General features: G+C 53.7%; 6 protein-coding genes across 6 annotated transcripts; 3 read left to right on the forward strand and 3 right to left on the reverse strand.

Annotated features, from left to right (window-relative positions):
* Window positions 1-2,054: 2,054 nt before the first annotated feature.
* Window positions 2,055-4,425, forward strand: JN550_001117 (uncharacterized protein; the record flags this gene model as incomplete). The annotated part of the gene is made up of 5 exons (XM_049309507.1): window positions 2,055-2,282; window positions 2,611-2,693; window positions 2,751-3,478; window positions 3,536-4,243; window positions 4,331-4,425. 5 exons carry the CDS (start codon window positions 2,055-2,057, stop codon window positions 4,423-4,425), a joined length of 1,842 nt encoding a protein of 613 aa, XP_049177023.1.
* A 1,300-nt stretch (window positions 4,426-5,725) lies between these two features.
* On the reverse strand, window positions 5,726-6,205 carry JN550_001118 (uncharacterized protein; the record flags this gene model as incomplete). Its single annotated transcript, XM_049309518.1, has 1 exon — window positions 5,726-6,205. One exon carries the CDS (start codon window positions 6,203-6,205, stop codon window positions 5,726-5,728), a length of 480 nt encoding a protein of 159 aa, XP_049177024.1.
* Window positions 6,206-7,554: 1,349 nt separating this feature from the next.
* On the forward strand, window positions 7,555-9,419 carry JN550_001119 (uncharacterized protein; the record flags this gene model as incomplete). The annotated part of the gene is made up of 3 exons (XM_049309529.1): window positions 7,555-7,653; window positions 7,855-7,945; window positions 8,008-9,419. The coding sequence occupies 3 exons, from the start codon at window positions 7,555-7,557 to the stop codon at window positions 9,417-9,419; spliced, it is 1,602 nt and encodes a 533-aa protein (XP_049177025.1).
* A 3,765-nt stretch (window positions 9,420-13,184) lies between these two features.
* On the forward strand, window positions 13,185-14,237 carry JN550_001120 (uncharacterized protein; the record flags this gene model as incomplete). The annotated part of the gene is made up of 1 exon (XM_049309540.1): window positions 13,185-14,237. The coding sequence occupies one exon, from the start codon at window positions 13,185-13,187 to the stop codon at window positions 14,235-14,237; it is 1,053 nt and encodes a 350-aa protein (XP_049177026.1).
* A 660-nt stretch (window positions 14,238-14,897) lies between these two features.
* JN550_001121 (uncharacterized protein) lies at window positions 14,898-16,755 on the reverse strand (the record flags this gene model as incomplete). Its single annotated transcript, XM_049309551.1, has 4 exons — window positions 14,898-15,395; window positions 15,484-15,801; window positions 15,892-16,674; window positions 16,732-16,755. 4 exons carry the CDS (start codon window positions 16,753-16,755, stop codon window positions 14,898-14,900), a joined length of 1,623 nt encoding a protein of 540 aa, XP_049177027.1.
* Window positions 16,756-17,589: 834 nt separating this feature from the next.
* Window positions 17,590-20,085, reverse strand: JN550_001122 (uncharacterized protein; the record flags this gene model as incomplete). Its single annotated transcript, XM_049309562.1, has 1 exon — window positions 17,590-20,085. The coding sequence occupies one exon, from the start codon at window positions 20,083-20,085 to the stop codon at window positions 17,590-17,592; it is 2,496 nt and encodes an 831-aa protein (XP_049177028.1).
* Between the last annotated feature and the right edge of the window lie 231 nt (window positions 20,086-20,316).

Here is a 20,316-nt window from a genome sequence, read left to right on the forward strand (position 1 = left end):
GCTTGATCTCCTCATCTCATTCGCCCAGAGTCATTGATCCGTTGTGTGGATCAAGAGATTTTGCTACTTCTGGCAGCTCTGGGAATAAGCTGGGCTGAGCGGTTGGGCAACATACCTCAAAATCCAAGGACAACCCTGTATGATACAGGTGTCAAGTCTCTCCTGGTTGTACTCTCTCCTGCGAGTGCTTCCTGAGTCACAAGCTCAGTATCATTACCTGTGTAGTGTGTTTACCAAGTACATTGGATTGCGCGAGTATCAATAGAGAAACCCCCATTCGAAGCGTCTTAACAAGATCATGCTTGCATGTGGTTCTTCGTAGGTCTTAATTGAACTGCATGCAATCACAAGTTGCAATCACGACTGTCTTCTATCAAGCCATATCTGAGAAACAGTGTTTCGTACTTTGAGTAAAAGCAAAATCACTTCCCCGTTGCTATCTAGTCTTATACCTCTGGCTGCAGCTGTGGGATCAAAACGACTACCGGGCTCACCGAAAGATCCAACTTCTACAAGATCTTGTGCCATCCCGTCGTCATCAGCACAGCATCAAAACTGAGGCCCTGTACGAATGCCTGCCTGTGGTCCGGTGATGCCATCATGCGGAGTTGCTATTGAGTAGCTCACAGGTGTGTCCCTGGTCGTGGAGTGGTTACGCAACTGCGTCGAGAGACCTGGGTCCCGGACGAGGAAAATGTCTCGAGGATGTTGATAGAGCGACGCACTCACGGCTTAGTATTGATGGCAGTTGGTGAAGCAAGCTTCAGAGCCAGGACCCTAACCTACATACTCATCCTATCGCAAAGCGGCCGGTGGAGCACACCTTCTGTAAGCCGAGTTTTTGTTGGCATAAGACAATGGTTTGCTATGGCGAGACAGCTGGATTACCAAGATGTGCCAAGGCTTGATCAACCCACCTCGCGTACCTACGTATAATTCATCGCTCCTATAGCTTCTCTGGAGTATCACGTGCTAGTTTACGTGTGGCGTGTTGCACTTGACATAGCTACCACAGTAATTGGTGGTGTGGTGCTCGTCTAACATGTGCTCTTGTTTAAGACCCTACCACAAGGCGTCTAGCAGGCCGATGGAGCCAACCTATTACCCCAATAAAGTGCTGGAGGTGTTGTTGTACTGACTCTGCATCGTACGGGAATGACGTCAACTAGGAGCGGGCATTCCCATGGAGGCTCGAGATGGATTCGGTAGGTCCCTGCATCCCGTCGCCATGCAAGGCAGTTGCCGCAAGGAATGCGTTGGAACAACTACCCGCGGTATCGCAACTCTGCACTCTGCACATCAAAGTGCACGACTCAAGACCATGATGCCGTGGTATTGCAGATGCTCCCCAGCTCTCACCGGTCATCCAATGGAGAGGTGGCGCCCAGCCGAAGCTAGGGACTTATTCAGCTGCTGCCCCGGTTTCCAGCTACTGTGGCTAGCCAGAAGCTTAGCCTGGAGCCGCGATAACCAAATGAAAGTGCCGGACAGGCACCCCGGCTTGCCAGGCTTGCCAGCCTGCCCTTGTGCAGTGTCCAGTGCCCAGGACAGCCGCCAGAGCCTACATGCAGCCTAGGGTCGGTCCATAATAATAACCTGGCAAGCCTGGAACCTGGGGGAGCGAGGCAGGGGGGCAGGGGGGGCAGAGGGGGAGCGTCTTCGCCTCTCTCCTCCCATGGCCGACTCTTTCCTTATCTCCAGCGCAGCCGCCTCCCCCATTTTCTTTTCCCAATCGCACTTCATTCCCGGCCCAAAACCCGCACGCGAGGGAGGGGACCAGCTTCAATTGCGTACGCCGTGCCACGCTGTGATCCCCCGGTGGTTAATATCGCGGATCGCTCGACCTTATTTCCGGACAGAACCAAGCTCCCAAATGTTTCAGCCTCACAAGCTGATTTGAGAGAAGGGCCAGAGCCAGACCCAGATCCTTTCCGTTCCCGTTGGGGCCCTCCTTGCCGGGAATCCACCACGGCCGGCGGGCGCGCGCGTCCGCGCTCTCTGGGAATAAGAAGGGTATTACCCGTACTTCGTACGTATAATACATACCAATCACAATGTCATACAGCTCTGGCAGGCTGCATCATGCGACAGTCCTGACGCCCACATCTGTGAATTCGGGCCACACCGTCTATGGATCACCGGCTTCGTACACGGTCAAGCCCGACCCCGATGCCCCCAGTTCTGTAGACGATGCCGAGCTAGAGGACGGTCCAGTCAAAAAGAGGCAGAAGCGCAACAAGCCCACATTATCATGTCACGAGTGCGTTGAGCGAAAAACGAAGGTGAGTTTCTACCTTTCCTTCTGTATGCATTCCACGCCATTTTGTTCGTTTCTATGCCCTGTTTGTTTCTCTTGGAACGTGGAAGAGCGTGCAACACCACGGAGACCGACTTGTCCAAATTCTCAGACACGACCACGTCCACTACAGCTATAGATTATGCAGTTGATATACCTGTCCACCACGGACCCGAAAGTCAAATCGGTCATCTGCATTGGAATTTGAGTGCAGATCCCCCGCGCATGCTGCAACGCGTGCATCTAACTCTCAACGTGCTTATTATGTCTTACTCTATGGCTCCGGCTGGGCTGACTGACAGTCCCTACTACAGTGCGACAGAGGAAGGCCCAACTGCCTTGCATGTATAAAGCGGCAGACCGAATGCAAGTATGCACACGTTGCCAATCTGCTAGAGTGAGTTGTGCCTTTCAGACATGCCCTTCTATTGGCTCACTCAATGTGACTATTCAGGCAAACCACCCGGTCCGCCTCAAATGGACGGAGGATGACAAAACCACCTAAGCGGAAAATCTCTGAAGAAGCCAGAGACCCGCGGGCATCGGTACCCAACATTGCTGATCGAGGTATGCCGGCTGGCATCATGTCCAGTGGATCTGTGGCGTCGTCCACTGGTCTCTTGTCTAATGTTCCTTATTCCCTACCCACCGCGTCCAAGGTTTTCGGAGTAGGGGCGGAACACCCCTTCGCGAACTATTGGACTTTTGAGGGGAAACTTTCGCAGGTCATTGCCGTGATGCCGTCGGAGAAATTGACCGTCGACATGTTGCTTGCACAATACTTTGAGTCGGTGGATCCTATATACCCGATGATCCATCGACAAACTTTCTATGCCGACTATGAGCATTTCTGGGCACTCATGCTCCAGAAGGCCGACGCAGAAAACGCCGATGCTGCGTTTGTTGCGTTGTTGTTCGTAATGATGGCTCTTGGCGCGCAGTTCCAGGAGAACCAGAGCCCGGAGGACAGGAAGCAGTCGGCCGAGTTCTACGCTTCAGCGTCAAATCAAGGGTTGCGAATTAGTTCGTACCTGAGTTCTGCCTCGATACAGTCGATCCAAGCTATGGTTCTACTCACGTATTTTCTAATCAATGACAACCATGCGTCGGATGGATGGTCTTTTGCAGGTGTTTTGATGAGGCAAGCGTATGCCATGGGTCTGCACCGGGACCCCAACATCGGTAAGCGGACCTTGTTGCCGAGTATCTATGGATTTTGATATTCTAACAACCTCACAGTCGTGCCTCATGCAAGCAAGTTCGAAAAGCAGCAAAGGCGCAAGTTATGGCAAGCGGTGCTTCATCAGGACACATTCCTAACCATCCTTTTGTCACTCCCGCCGAGTGCTACCCACACCGACGTGAACGTGGACGACCTCATCGACGATCCTGATGATATTGTCAGCACGGATCCCAGAGACACAGCATACATCCGTGGCTCATGGTCCTTGGCCAATCTGGTCCAGGAGATGATATGCAGTCCGCGCTCCCTCGACATGCCTATATGTTCAACTCAGCGCCAGAAATCGAAGCTGATAGCCGACTTCCGCTCCGTTTACCGTTCCTTCCCGGACATATTCCGTTCTTGGGACCAAGATTCGCTCACAAAGCTAGCGGCAAGCAATAAGCGCATAGTCCGGCAGACCCTGTTCCTCACTAGTAACTACTACCACAACCTCATGCTCGTGCACGCCTCGGAGAGTCCAGATGTGCCTGTCAACGTACGCTCGACGCTGGACGCTGCGCACGAGGCCATCAACGCCTTCTTCATGCTGTATACACTTTTCGACCACGAAGCTCGTGTGTGGTGGGTCTTTAACCACCGTGCGTTCCTCGAAGCTCTGTGCATTGGCAGCGTTTTGCGTGAGACCGCAAAGGAAATCGGTGGTGACGAGGCTGATAGATACGAGCGAGATCCGCTGTTCGCGAGGGCCAAGGCGGATTTGTGTAAGTTTTCCTTCAATCCATCCAGTCCATTGGACAAGATTCCTATCCCAAAATAGCCAGGAACTAACATGGATAACAAATCAACAGCACGCATGATCCAGATCATGCAGGCCATGGGCGAGGGAAAGCAAGGCTCCGAAGTTGCTAGGACGAGGGTCACGGTCCTGAGCGAATTCTTATGACAGGACTCTTCACTCCAAGGACTGTATATAGGTCAAGAAAGGTACAGCACAAGATCTCAATGCTCGGGCTGGGCCAAAGTATATCGATAACAATCATTAATGGGACATCTATACAAGAACTTTTTCAAAATGATATAAATGTTTTGATTCCTTTGTTGTGAGGCATTATGTCGTATAGCCCGACGAGAGAATCTCTTGCCGTATTTACATTAGAAGTGTTGATATACTTACCGTGACAGGGGGCACACATTTGTCTAACTCTAATGCCATTATAACAACCCGTCCGGCAGAACACTAATGCAGTGCCCATCACTTCATCTCCCCAGTCATTCGTCCTTCATAGTGGTGAATTTGGGGTTGTCTGGTCTGCCGTCCCACATTGAAGCTCGGCATTGGCTAGCTCAACAGCCCTGGACCACAGGTGCATACAACTCGTATCCGACCCCTCCAATTGACTCCCATCCGCAGGTCGAAGTTGCATCTGCAGGTCGACTAACATGCAACCCCATCGATTATCGATAGTCAATACATAATGAAAACCTTACAGTCCCACTCACACCTACCCACTCAATACCCCAGAACCTCCCATTCTCCGCTCTGAGGAGACTAAAATTGCAGTGCAAAGGTGCGCAAGTGGCCAGTGTACTAGTCTGTGATAAACGCTTGCTTCTCCAACGAATCACAGCGGTGAGATGGCCGAGTTGGTCCATGGCGTGAGGTTAAGGTCAAAATCTTAGCATCAATTTCCTCATCGGGGTAACCCGGCGTGGGTTCGAATCCCACTCTCATCACTCAAATTTCTTTTTTGGCTTTTTTTTTTGGGCGCTTGTGCATATACACGCAGCTTGGAAGCCCAGTCAATACGATCTCGTTTTTATTCTCAAAACAGAGAATCGGAGTCTCGCAGGATGATGTACAGAACATATCAACAAGATGAGTACTTTTTTTTTTTTTTGTGTTAATTACCATGTCCAAGGAACGCCCGGCGTGATTGCTGTCGGTATCTAGCAGTATCGCAATTGTACAGAGGCGTTGTATCCAAGTCATAGCTACACGGAAGAGGGTGAAAAAATGCTTGTCATTGTGTGCGAAACCTGACACCAGTAGCTAGTAGGGCTTTATGCCTTGCTTTGTTTTCCTTCCACCAATCCATTACATGTTATTTTGGGATCCTCATTGACCACATGTTGGCAAGAGCATCTTCGGAACCCTTCTCTCGCCTCTCCTTGAAGCAATGACCCCCAAGTATGATATATTCGAGCCTCGAGCATACTGATCTCTCAACAGGCCTTCCATGACTTCACCAGCCGTTTCGACTTCGTCCGGGATCCCGTGCTCCATCCCCCGACGTTGTAGATCCCCATCCTCCTGGTCCCTCTGCCCCAAACCCACTGTTTTCCCAACCGTTCTGGGGCGGCTTTGCCTTCTTGTCAACGGCCAGAACTTCGATTTTGGTATTCTGCGCTTTTGCAGGAGCGGAGCTTGCCAGAGAAAATGCCACCACAGGCGGCTGCGCAGTCGCCTTTGTTGCAACAGTCAACGCATAATTTTGTTTGTGTGGCAGTTGAACCTTGAGAGCACCCGGAGCAATGAGCTGCGATGGACCACCGAGAGCTGCAGTGGCTGCTGTGGGCACCGCGGGCTTCTTGAGTGTAGCGTTGATGTTGTTGGTACTCTCGGCCTTGGTTTTCATCAAGCCTTGGATTCTTCTTTCGAGATCATCCTCGATCTTCTTGAGCTCGGCGGCACAGGTAACTCGGACTCCTGCGTCCTTCACCATGAGGTTCAAGCCCTTTAAGGCGCTTTCAAGATCTATGTTTGGGTGCGATGAACTTGCCAAGTTCGTCGTTGAATGCGGAGCTGCTCGGTCGGTGGGCGTGTTGAGTAAGACTCTGTGCGGTGTAGATTCTGGTCCGTTTGCAGAATTCAGTGGGAACTTGCTGCCTGGTGTTTGAACGGAAGCTGAGGGTGGTGGTGGGCAAATTTTTATTTGCATTTGAAGTTAAGCAATAAGATGGAATAATGGCCACCCAGTGGCACTTGTGCACCACGGCATCCCTCCGTTGTGTGTAAAGAACATATCCAAACTGAGAACAACCACACTTAGCTGCAGTATGGCTTCGTGAACCCATTTTCAGTATCACAGAACTTCCCTAACCTGCATCTAAGGGTGCGAACGGCCTTGAAATTAAATATCTATTATTATTGAGATGCCCTAAAGACAGCCATTATTACTCCAGCCGAAAGTGAAAGACATTATTAGCGCAAACCCGCACTCATCCTGTGTATCAAGTAATAGAGTAGACCATCCAGTTTTAATGCTGAGCATTTCTCACTGCTCACCATACCTGATTTCCTCTACATATTAGGCTCCCTCCTTCATCCAGTAATGACAGAACCACAACTTTCTCACAGATTGTATCCCAAATCCTCCAAGGCATAAACGCCGGCTGTCTCGTCGAGAGAGAGAAGATGTTGCACTACGTCGACGACGGTTCCCATAGGTGAAGGATCGCTCTTTCTGGAGGACGTTTACAGTCCCTAATGCTCTCTGTGTTTATCACCGACTGTAGATTTGCGGCGTCTACCGGAAGCTGGATTTCTTTCCGGGATGAAAACCAGCAGGAAGATGTTCTCTATACTGATGCTGCGACTGGGTTGACCTTTTGTGGTGATTTTGCTGCGGAGAGCTGGATTTTGCAAAGTTGACTTCCGGCTTTTCGGAGGTAAGGATTTCTCTGATCTCTTTTACGGGCGGCATGGCTCTTATTCTGCTTTAGAGTTGCGCGTGTGAAGACACAAGATAGTTTTGATGGAATTAAGTGATTTGTTTGGGATTTCTTGGAGATATCATTGTGAGGATAGACCAGCCAGATTTATACACATTCAACCCACAAGCCGCCGTTACTGGCACGGTCGGGACAAAAGCAACTTGAGGCCCATGGTATGGTGATGCAGAATCGGCATACTCTCATTTCCGCAAATGGGATTGGCGGTCTACTGCAGGTATTCGTCAATCTCACCGTGGTACGTAAGACGACCACGACTATTGGCCGTGTTGGGTAACAACTCTAGGCAGGAGCGTATAGGTACATTGAGCCTCGCCATGCCACGGTGCGCCCCGAAACGATGCATACAGAGGCACTATGCTGCATATGCATTGATTCGCTTTTGCATTGCGACGATTTTGTTTCACCCGGGCCCTTGATCCGCTGTGAGAGTCCCTATGTGAGTACGCAACTCCCTCACTTTACCTGACCTTACCTGGGCATGGTTTCCAGGAAGATGTCGTAGTGTGGAGAGCGCTGTCGGTGGTGCCTGGCGCCACGGGCTATAGCGCTATGGCCAGCCCCACTGGCAGCTTGGCTCGCTCCCCAGCCCGAGGCTCCTTGGCTCCTTTCAGAACCTTAATGACGTTGAACTTTGCAGAGCACAGCAGACACTGCACACCCATCATACGACGCCCGCGATAATCCCAATCCGCACCCCGCGACGGCGCTCAGGCAGCAGCGATTCCTCGGTGTCGTCCACCTTCTGCGCGCGAATGCGCTGGTGATACATCCCTATAGCTGACGCGGACAGCTTCGTCCCTGGCCTGTACAGCGGGTCGCATCGCACAGCGAAAACCAGAGGAGCCTGGGGAAACGTCGTCGACGACCACCTCCAAGCCGTCCGTCACAGCCATGTCGGAATCCGTCGACTCGATCGTCAAGGGCGCCCCGGCGCCCAACATGGAGGCCAAGTCGCCGCCCGTGGGTACGAGCCCGCTCGGAGCCGTCAAGCCCGGCGACCCGTTGAACCACACCCCCAGCTCGCCATCCATGATCTACCTCAACATGCTGATCCTCGAGGCGTCGTTGCGCGCCCAGTTCCTGACCCTCCGAGCGCGCCGGCGCAAGCACACGTTCTTCCTCAGCTTGCTCAGTGTGTGGAATGCCGGCTTCGCCTACGCCCTGTTCTTCGCGCCCCGGGAGGACGGTGTCGGAGTGGGAGGCTCGGTGTACTGGATGGTAGACATGGCAGAGAAGGTGTGCTTCATGGCCGGTATTCTCACCGCATTGCTAGTGTGGGCCACCGGGATATGGGAGCGAGGCATACGGTGGCCGCGGCGGTGGTTCGGCATATCGAACCGCGGCCTGAGAGGATTCAACTGCAAGCTTGTCATCATTAAGAGATCATGGTGGGTTGAGCTCGTCTCGACTATTGGCTTCTTCTTTACGTATGGGGCGTTCTCCAATACTTCAGGCCAATACCGCTTTGTCGAGCCGTCAATCCTGCGTGAGGTTGACAAGGAGCTGAACTTGTCGCACCAAGATCACCCCCAGTTGCCATTTGTGAGCACCGACGAGGAGAAGGGGGGCCACGAAGAGGATATCGCACCCGGCGGAGACTATGTCAAGCTACTTCTGCTGCCCAAACCATTCTCGCCCAACTTCCGTGAGAACTGGGAGCTGTATCGGACCGAATACTGGGACCGAGAGAATGAGCGCAGGGCGCTACTACGGACGAAACTAAAGCAACGGGACAGAGAGGCTGCCAAGCAGCAGAGCACGTGGCTATGGTGGCTGCCCGGCCGGAAGAAGGTGGAGGAGAAACTGCACCCAGCACACCATGAGAGCGAGAAGACACTGCATCAGCGACAGTCGAGTATTTTGAAGGAACACAAGCGCGTTCGAAGCGGTAGCAACGCCCGCCGAAGTAGTATATCGGCAGGCTCGTCTCGCAGCCCTACGCCTCCGACCGAGCTCGAGGAGGGCGGACCGGTTGCTAGGAGAGGCAGCAACGCATCCACCTCGTCGGCGAAACGGGGCAAGAAGCACTTGTCGTCCGGCTCGAGATCGAAGCGGCCCGGCGTCGAGTCGCGATCCGTGACTCCGGATTTCCCCTCGCCGCTCGCCAAGGAAACCAGTGCCACTCCGGACGCTGGGTCCGAGGGAAGCGGCCGGACGCTGAGGAAGAAACCCTCGAAATCAAGCATTTCACAGCAAGAGTAGCGTGCTCGTTGTTGGTATTGATTACTCTAGCGTTTGGGCAGAAATAGAATACACTAATTTGAGTCTTGTTGCTCTTGTCTACCAATGATGGCTTTCCGTACATACGTGACATCAGACTCAACACCGTTTTGAAGCGTCCCAGGTGATTAAACACGTTCGTGAGCTTCAAGCACCACTGTGTGTGTTGCAATCGCGACGTGTGGGATGAGTAGCGTCAACCACAGGACTATCGCCATTGCAACATATCCCCATGTCCGCTTCTCTTAAAGTTGATCAAAAACGTTGTAAATAGTCTGGAAATGGTTGAGGACGTTCGGTGAGGATGATAAGAGTCCGACTTCCGATTGCAGGGATGCAGGACAACGGGCCACAGATCGGCTCAGCCTCAAACATGGTGGGTGCATCGCTTACCTTGCTGACTTTCATGAACCATTGTTCTCCTGTCTTCTTCTATCTGCAAAGAAGCCACGGACCACTGGCATGACCTGATATACTGTATTTCAGAAGGCGCCTTTATTCAGTTACTGAATTAGACAGCAATCACATCGGTTTCGGTTCTGCAGAAGTAATGGCTGCCAATGCAGAGTCAACGTCTTCGAACATCTTGTACGAATCAAGCCTCGACGATGAATTAAACTTAACCTACCGCTTCTCTCCCAAAGTCCCGGGATTTATTCACAGAACCATAACTAGGAGGCTTGGCCTTTACCTGCCTGATAGATATCCGATCCGTTGCTCTTTCGTGCTAACGCAGTCGAGATTATCGGAAATAAGACAGCATCTGCAGAATATTTGTACCATTATTCTCCTAGGGTAGAACTTCTGAGACTGGTGGATCCGTCTGCCGATGACGAATTCTTGTCTTCCGAATCGTCTGTCTGCACCAGATGTCGAAGCTTGAAACTTGAGAAATTTAGTCACGACTTCACTGACTGCGTCAAGTCGAAGCAATCGTTGCGCAGCATAAGAGACAACTCGCCCCACTGCGCTTGTTGCGACTTTCTATACAATAATTTCTGCATGGGCTCAAGACTTTTCAGAACCTTTGAGGGCCTGTAGAAGAAATGGTTCCAGTCTACACGATGTTTCGTACGACGACGTAAGATTGCAACGTGGAATATACGAAGACTCGCATTTCAATGGGTTTCAGCGGGCATATGGTATGTTGAATGGAAAACCATGCGCGATACATAAATACACGTTAGAGTTGACACACACTCAGCTGGTGTTTGGCCACCCTCATGGGCAGGAAGTTGCGCAACTGCAAAGCCGTTCTGCAATATCGTGAACCGTGATGCGCCAACTGACCGAATGGTCGGTCAAGCCGTCGAGTGGCTTTCAACTTGTGAGTCGCACAGAAGTTGTCGGGATCTGTGCAAAGACTCTAGACTGCCGGACCGAGTCCTCGATGTGCAAGATCGTGAAGATGGGTACATTTATCTTCTTGAAACGGACGGTGCAAACCGGCCGCTATACGGCCATGAGCTACTGTTGGGGCCAAAATGGGCAATAACAACTAACAGAGGCTACCCCGAGTATATGAGGGCTGGAATATCATTGAACAGGTTGCCCTCAACTATAAGAGACGCAGTGTCTCTGACAAGAAAGCTCGGTTTTCGCTTTCTCTGGGTCGATGCGCTTTGTATACTACAAGACAACCCTGTTGATTGGCAGATGCAGAGCTCCAAAATGGGTTCCATCTACATGAAATCCTATGTCACCATCTGTGCCTCAGGTGCTTCGGGTGTACACGAAGGATTTCTCAAACCACGGCGGCCAAATGAAGCGGCTGGGTCCAGCACAAATGCTATTCCAAGGCATTGTATCTCACTTGCAGCCCGGGAGATCGCACACTGGATGGTTTCCTGCAGTGGGAGCCTCTCAACACACGCGGTTGGGCCCTTCAAGAGCGAATGCTCTCGACGCGCAAGATTCTGTTCGGACCAAGCCAGATGTTCAGGCAGTGCCAGGTATCGACCTTGACTGAAAGCGGTGGTATAATATATCATGAGACCATGGACCCTGCAACTCCAGGCGCAGGTTGGACCGTCGTCGGTCTATGGCTGCAAACCGTGTCGAGATACAGCGAGTGCTCTGTAACGAAGTCTTCAGACCGCCTTCCGGCCCTGTCAGGTACGGCCAAAAAGTTTTCAAGAGTCGAATCTTGTGGTGATTACGTGGTAGGAAACTGGCGGAATCATATTGTGGTGTCTCTTCTTTGGGCAATGACATTCAGCGGCAGACCGCAGCAGATCATGGATCGGTGACTGTCGTGGTCGTGGCCATCTCATGACAGTCCCATCGAATATACCATCTTTCCACCCCGTTCGCCGCAACGAATCCATGAGGAGAATGACGACGAGAGCACTGGCAACGAGCACACTAACGACGTAAGTGCTCATAATCTCACTTTCCCCATTGCAAAGCTGCTCGACGTGAAGGTTACACTTTCCGGCTCGAATAAGTTTGGAGGGGTGAAAGATGGATGGCTCGATCTTTACGCGCCAATACTACGAATTCGAGCCAAGGAGTTCAATGCCATCATTTCTCTCCTTCAAAGACGCGCAGAACTGAGGGTCAGTTTCTTCCGAATGCTTGAAGCATTCGGGCTGCGACAAGAGTTGCCAAGCGCAAGGAGATCTGGGAGCATTCGAGACTGCGGGATTAATCATGTTGACATGGACTATGACTCCCGCAGCCAACATTACATTAATGGTGAGGTAGTCCTGCATTTTGTTGTTCTCGGAAGGCGCCCCCATATAGTAGGTTCGGCTCAATGTGGCATCATTGTCATCTCCTCAAGAGCAAGCGAAGACAGCTTTCAAAGAGTCAGGATGCTTCGAAGGATGTTTTGATATTGTTCACGGTAAGACAGATTTCAGGAGAATTAGGATTGTATAAGCCACTATAACCGAGGAGAGCCAGATAGAGCTCAGCCCCAGCTGGAATACAAAGACTACCTATGGAGGCATTCAGGAGTCATTTCTATGACTATGTGCAATCCAGAAACACACATTCGTACTGACCAAATATAAGATGGCTGGAGAACTGACGTGCTAACATGAAAGACTCATGGATTCCTGGAAAGGGCACACCAACCCCGACCCACTTCTGTCATGACAGGTTGACATGGAGAGAGATCCAATGCCTGCCTGCCTGCCTAAATACAGTTAACCCTGCCCCGTAGCGATCCAGAAGTTCTAGGGGCTACCTAGGGCAGCCGGGGTTGGGCTGGGACGGCTTTTAGCGGCGGGTGGAGATCAGCAGCGGCTCAAACTGGTTAACGAGAGTGGCTGCAGCTCGCATTTTAGGCCGAGCCAAACCCTGGGCACCCACCTGCACCAGCCCGGCGCCCGCCCAATCACTGGGCTGGACCGGACCTCTGGGACTTCGATCCTCACTTTCGATGGTAATCCGAAGGGACGAACCTCATCCATCCCAACCGGAACCACGGAGCTTCTGCTCAATTGATGCCACAAAGGCTCTGCGCAGTCGGGCAATAGATTAGATTTTCCAGATTGTGAAATTTGTCACGCTCTCATTTGTTTGGCTCCGTCCTCCGCGGGACTGATCTGAGTCCACCAGGGCGAGCTTTCCCCAGCAACCGCCAACCAGCTCAACCTCAGCTTTCATTGACCTTCATACTCCCGGCCAACGCAGAAACACCAACCCTGCGTCACAGCTCACTTCGAGTCGCCCGGCACTCTCTACCCTCTACCTTGCATTGTTCTGTCTTCATCCCCGAACTTTGCGCAACGCGACACCATGATGGACACAGACCGCGAGCTCCAGCCGGGCGTCATGCCTGCCGCGCCCTACGCCGCCAGACCCCCCAGTCCCCCCGCCATCATGATCCCGGCTCCCAACTTCCTCAAGGGCAACCAGCCCATTGTCTGCACCCCCAGCTACGCCAACGTCGACCCCTTCTTCCTCAGCGCCACCGACCTCCAGATCATCACGCGCAACAGGCCCCAGGAGGCCCACGACTCGGTCAGCGACTGGGCGTACGAGGACCGCCGCACCGCCCAGCCCATCCTGGACTTCCTCTACCTGGGCCCGTCGAGCGTCGCGCGCGACCGCCAGTTCCTGCAGGACCACGGCATCACCATGCTGCTCGCCGCCCGCGACTCGCGCCTGGCCCAGGCCCGAATCATGGGCGTCGACCGCGTCGCCAAGGAGCTCGGCATCCGTGCCGAGTACGTCGACGTCGAGAACAACCAGGGCCTCATCCGCTCCTTTCCCGACACCGTGCGCAAGATCAACAACCACATGCTCGATGTCTACCGCAGCCAGGCTGTTCAGACGTATGACGGTGACCACAGGATGCAGGACGGCGAGATCGCCATCAACCCTAACCCCGAGCAGTTCCGCCGCGGCAGAGTCCTGATCTTTTGCGAGACCGGCAACGACCGCTCAGCCGGCGTGGTCATTGCTTACTTGATGTCCGTCTACGGCATGGATATGATCCAAGCCTGTCAGTTCATCCAGTACCGCCGCTTCTGTGTTGGCCTCGACGAGGATCTGAAGTACCTGCTGATGACGTACGAGGGCATACTGAACGCCCAGAAGGCCGTCCATCGCCAGCAGCTCCTCAACCCGCCCACGACTGCTTCGCCTGCCACCACGCAGTCTGCCGGTCTCGGCTCCGCTTCGCCCCATACCGCAAAGACCAAGCGAGGCATCGAGGACACCATGGACACCGACGATCAGGACGATATGGGTGGCATCGAGAACGGCTACGCGCTCGACAGAGATCGCTACACGGATCGACCCGCCTTCGTCCCCTTTGTGGACGTTCCTGATCGTACCAAGACCTGATTTGCCTGCCCACCCTATGTGCCCACGAACAGCATCAGCATAGCGCATCTGCATTTTTTACGGCGTCACAGTTTTCATTTGAGTGCATGGATCAGGAGTTCATGGAGTTTGGTGTCCCACTCCTGCGGACGAAGAGACCGGTTGAGCGCATGAATCGGGGCACGCCAATTGCACTTCGTCATTTCAGGACCTGTACATATTGTTGTGCAGGAGTTGTACAGAAGTGAGGGCTGTTTTGTCTTTTTGTTTTCTTGTTTGGTCGGCGACTGTCCGCATATACCCCCTTTGCCGCGCTTGCGCACTTCACTAGACGGATGTTCAGACAGACTTTGGTAGTCGGTGACCCGTTGGAACGGAATGTATCGGAAGTGAGCACGGTTGCCACATCCCATAGCTTGCGTGTATTTGTTCACAGACAGAAGCGGATGACTAGATCTTGTGCCCGTTCGGTTGCAAATCAACTTTGTACATACCAAAGCCAGCCTGTGTCACGTTCTTCATGATACTGCAGCACCTGTTTTCAATTTTTTGTGTCAGAAGAGGTTTGCATGTGTAAACTTTGGCGTGAATCACGCTTCTGATAATGTTTTTGGGACATTCTTGTTTCGATTCTGACTGTTACTCTTTTGCTGCCTTAGCCTTTGTCTTATCCAAGTTCAGTCAGAGGTTTCCCTCCATACTTTCCCAATCTCTCAACTCGACCTTGCCCAAGAGACCTTCCAGTTTCCTGTACCCTTGGCCCTGCACACCAGGACCCGCCCCTTGAACCAGGAGCCCGTCGTCCTGCGCCAGTGCCACGTCGCTCCTCTTCCTCCGGCCATGATATACACAGACGCCCGTGCCCCCGCTCTTGTGTTTCTTGTTGGCCGGGCACATGGGGCTGTTGGGCAGGTGCTCGGGCATGTCGAACTCGAAGGACTTGGGGCCCATGTCCTCCCAACGCGGGATGGCGAGCGGCACCTCCCACCACTCTCTGCTCTCACGCATGGCCAGGGGGTCAGGTGCATTGTTGGAATTCGGCCTGCTGTTTTTGAAGGGCGGCGGGTGTGGTGTGGCAGTTGCTGGCCGATCTTGTGACACGTCCGGAGATAGGTCATAGGCCTTGCGAGGGTCGGGCAAATCTGAGTGCGCGGCAAGAACCTGCGGGTGTTGTGCTGCCTGTGCAAGCAGTAAGGCGTGAAGTCAGCAATTTTGTCGCTGTTTCTCGCGGACGTGCATACTACGCGGGAAGTGTTGCGTGACATACCGCAGCTGGGCTGGCCTCACTCCACGTATATGCGTCGGCCTCCCCGGCCGGCGAGCTATGAGGGGTGTTGCCGCGGAGGATCTCGCGGATCGAGCTGGACACGCTGTAGCTGGACTCGCCCGAGGTCTTGCGGTGCCAGGGGCTGCGTCCGAACAGCTTGCGCGCGCGGGACTTTCCCCCGTTCGGCGGGCTCCTCGTGCCCTCGCGAAGTATGTGCGCTATCCGAGCAACAGTGGCCGCGGGCATATCACCCGTCGGCGAAGTTGACGGATCCCCAAAGGTATCTTGAGCGAGCTTCTCGACTCTGATGCTATCGTGCTTGGATTTCTGAGCCCAGTATTACCACCCAATCTTAAGGAGCAAAGGGCTGCTTGGCATCAAAGTAACTGTGAGACAAGCCGGACTTACGAGCTTAGATCTGGGGCAAAGTGCCATGAATGATCGCTTAGGCTTGACAGTTTTTACTCGCAGGTCGGCATATGCAGAAAAGTCAGTAGGAGTCATGGTGTTAAAGTCCATTTCCGCAGTGCTAGGAGTGGTTGTCTCGTTCGAGTGACTGGTATATGCAGACTCGAGAGGGAGAGACAATGGACTGTTCGAGACTATGTGAGCCGCTGTCGTCGTAGACCTGCCGGGCAGAATGGACCTGGTACTGCTTGCCATGCTCTCTTCACTTGTGTGCTTGCGTCCCACGCCCGGCCGCTGCAAGGATAGCACATGGTCCGCCTCGGTCAAGTAGGGGCTGGGCAGCGGTGCCTTGCCAGCCAAGGACTCGGCTTGCCCAAGCTGTGCCTTGGGACTGTGATGCTGGCCCTTGGGACTGAAGCGAATCGCGGCCGTGCCGGTGCTGTTGTCGGTATGGCTCGAGCTGCCGCCTCGGCCTGATTTCTTCCGCCACCTGAACCCCTTTCCGCCAGAGGGAGTGCCGGGGTACTCGACGCGCTCTCTTTCAGCCCAGTAGCCCTGGGGGAACCATACCCATTCGTACCCTTCCCGGGCTGCCCGCGGTGGATCGATGCCACCAGCTGTTATCGGCGGCGTACTTGTCAATGGGTAGGTGAGATCCCGGCTGGATTGGGCTGTCCTCAGAGGTGGAGTGTGCCCAGGCGTGTACGACGTGATCGAAGACGGAAGTCGACTCGTGGCTCCATCGATGGCTGAGATGCTGCGCGGGATAGACGGACGCCTCCACTATCGGCTTGGTGGTTCATGATCCTCATATTCTGGTGCAAACGCCTTGGGGCTGACGTTATTTGAGTCTCGTCTGTCCATGATCTTCGAACTAGGTCAGATAACTCGAAATTCTGGCAGAAGAGATTCTTCGCACTCGCCAAAGCTTCAAGGTAGGAGCGACAGTACCGTGTAAAGACCACCACAAGTAGCCGGCTTTCGAAGGGCAGGATTTTGAATGCTTACAAGAAACGACCGAAATTGTGAAAATACAACGCAGCGAAGAGCGATACATAGGGTTCAAGGCAAAATAGTGTATGCATTGGAAATGACGTTACTTCACTTCATGCTCAGGTCCAAAGTGTTCGCTAGAGCGTTACATGGGTTCAAGGAAAGCACCTGCCCAGTCTCGCCAATGTCCTAAAAACCTAGCGCAAATGATCACGTAGCCCTTGAGCGACAAATATACTTGACCGCTGAATATACTAGACGCGTGAATCTCTGTTCTCGAACAGATCTGTAGACACTATAATAGATATTCTCCTGCCTCGGAAGCAATCGGCATTTTGCGCACTGGTTTCTGTTCTGTTGGCTTGCTTGGGGAAGGTGCTACTTGTAGCACTCGGCTCATCTTCAGGGGCTAACTATCGTTACTTATCTAGGTACGTACGAGATCGGACTTTGATCTCTCTCTCTCATTGCTCTACTCGGGATCTTCTTCTATAAAGATAGCAGTGATATACACAAATCTCTACCCCTCATTGCCTCCTTCGAGTCTATCTCTGCCAAGATAAAATTACATATACAGGTGCCGTTATCATGCAGACACTTGTTCCATCCCACCATCTCCTCTATAATACAATAGCGACGCAGCTCTCGTAATACAACGGACATGCCATCAGAAGCCCCCGCAGTCGCCCGTATGCGTTATGGTGTTTATTGTACATCGGCGTCCTTTCTCTTGGTGGCCACATCGACCTCAGAGGGATCTTCGTAGAGAGGCTCTTGATGGCCCTCCTCATTCCAGTCACCCGGCCCTTCATTTTCCGGCGGGCGGTCGTCGGTGTCCTCGATCTCGCCGCCGAGGATACCCTTCTTGCGGCGCTGCGCATCCGCAGCTTGCTTCCGGATGAATACGTTTCGGGCTCTGAGACCTTCTTGCGTCATGGAAACCTCTCCAAGGGCCTCATTGATCCTGGCTTCAACGAGCTCCTTCACGTGGAAAGCCAGTTTCTGGCTGCGGAAAACCCCCGAGTATCGATAGCTGAGCCATAGGTACAGGGTGATGGACTTGTGCAGGGCCTCGAGGTGCTTCAGGTAGGCGGACTTACCCAGCGGGTATGTCTCTCTGGTTGTATCGAGGAGCTCCAGGTTGACCGCGGGTATATCCAAGAGATCGCCGCCAGTCATATTGGAGGCGCACCGCGCGAATGCTTGGAGTGTAGCCTTGCCGTTTTCTTCTCTTAGAGAGACTGGGGCATTCAAGAAAACACAGCGGTCATATACAGACATTGGGAACGGCTGAATCAGGTCTGCAATTTCGACCATTTCCCCTAAATTGCACATGTGGAATCGGTGGTTGACGGTTGCAATGTCGCGCAACCGCAGGATGATGTAGCTCAACGGGGTATTTGGCGGGAAATACGCCGAGAAGCGTTCAAGAACAGACGGCGGAACTTGAAGGCCGGCTGTCTTGATCTGTGGCGGCTTGCGACTGAACGCTCGACTGACGTTTCCGAGGTCTTCGTCCTCCATCGCCGTCACCAAACCCATCTGGCCCTCGGGGGCCTTCGGAGGCCCAGAAGACTGCTCGGGCTCCTCACCGGCAGCAGCAGTCAGGTTGGCCCGCGCTGCTGACCGGAATCGTCCAGCACGGCCACCAATCTGCTTGATCTCTGAGACGGAAAGCCGTTTGAAGCCGTACTTGTCACGCTTGTGGGTCGCCTCAAAGATGACACGCCTGATCTCAAGGTTCAGACCCATGCCCACAGCGTCACTGGCGGCCAGAAAGTCGTAGTCGTTGTCTGGGTCGTTGAAAAGCGCGGCCTGTTGCGCCCTCGTCTCGGGCGGCAGTGAACCGTACACAATGGCACAGCGCTTCCCGGTGGCCTTCTCGATGGCCTGCTTCAGGCTGTGGATTCCGACGCGTGAAAAGGCAATAACGGCATCGCCTTTCTCCAGATTCTTCAGATTGCCCCCTAAGCTCCGATCCATGGGCTGTAAAGGGCTGAGGCGCTCGTAGCGATGAATAATACACTTGTCGCCCGTGAGCTTGCACAAGGACTGGATCAACTCCACGGTACGCTCCTCACCGCAGACGTGGACCTCCTTGGCCTGGACACCGAGAAAGGCCTGCGTCCAGGCCCAGCCTCTGTCACTGTCCCCAATCATCTGAATCTCGTCAATTACGGCAACATCCATCTGGTAGTTCAGTGGTGTCATCTCGACAGTGCAGCTCCGAAAGTAGTTATCGACGTCGGGTATGCGCTGCTCCTCGCCGGTGACCAAGGCGCAAGGCTTGCCCTTGGCCACGAAGCGCGAGTAGACTTCGTGCGCCAGAAGCCGCAGAGGGCCGGCATAGACACCCGACTTGGCCTCCTCGAGGGCCTTGAGGGCATTGTAGGTCTTGCCGGAGTTGGTAGGGCCGACGTGCAGATGCACCGTCCTTTGCAGAGCCCGGGTGGCGGGGAACCACTCGTAGGGAAAGCGGAAGTCGGCGATCTTGGCGTGGGTGGCTGTGATGTTTTTGGAGAAGCGGGAGCGCATGAGGAAGTTGTAGAAATTGTGCTTGATCTCTCTGGTCAAGGCGTCGACATCTCCCTCGACGAAGGCGCTCCTCAGGGCCCAGAACAAGGGGTTTTCGGTGCGAGAGACATCGTTCTTGTCCGTGGCCAGGGCGCAAGCCCTCTCGATGGCCTGCTTGAACAGCTTGACCTCACGCTCAAAGTCGAGGGCCGTCTCGATGCCAAAGGACTTGTATTCCTCCCTCTTCGCAAGCCAGCTTCCCTGGTGGGTCATATAAGCGTCGACGCGGGTGAGGGCCAGCTTGCCAAAGATTTCGTAGGTCCTCTGTGCCGTCTTTGCCTTGTGGTAGCCGGGCGAGCCTGGCTTCAGGGCCTGGCGCGGAGGGCCGAAGGCGTGCGCTGGGGCGCCATGGACGATGTCCTGCTGCCTGCCTGGCCCAACAGCGACGTATTTGATCGCTTCGAACTTGGAGCCGGACTCGACCGACTTGTCCGACTCTTCAGATTCCCGCAGTATGTCCCTGGTGGCAGGGCGGGAATCGGCACGCCGCGCCCATTTTTCAGACTTGCGCGGGCTTGGCCTGGGCGGGCTCCGAGCGGTTGCGACGGTGGTCGAGAAGGCGTTTCTGCGACAGGCTCGGCAGGCCAGGCTGGAACGGAGGTATCCAGCTCTATATAGGGAAAGCATGACAGCTGGGGAGCGTGTGAGGAATCATGCCACAGCTGATGGCCTGAGTCGACTGCACTTCACAGCTGCATGGTTGCGAAAAGCGGTGATAGCAGGGGGGAGGTTGACAGCTGAGGTCTCGCGGTCGAGAGCCTTCGTGGTCTGCCCCAGTCGTCGCGCCAAGTAAGTGGATGTCGCCGTTCAATGACTTCAGCAAGGGGGACGTCGATACGGGAATATTTTTTTCTCCCA

The sequence above is a fragment of the Neoarthrinium moseri genome (genome assembly GCF_022829205.1).
Source record: "Neoarthrinium moseri strain CBS 164.80 chromosome Unknown scaffold2_Wmoseri_CBS_16480, whole genome shotgun sequence".
In the NCBI taxonomy this organism is placed as follows: domain Eukaryota; kingdom Fungi; phylum Ascomycota; class Sordariomycetes; order Amphisphaeriales; family Apiosporaceae; genus Neoarthrinium; species Neoarthrinium moseri.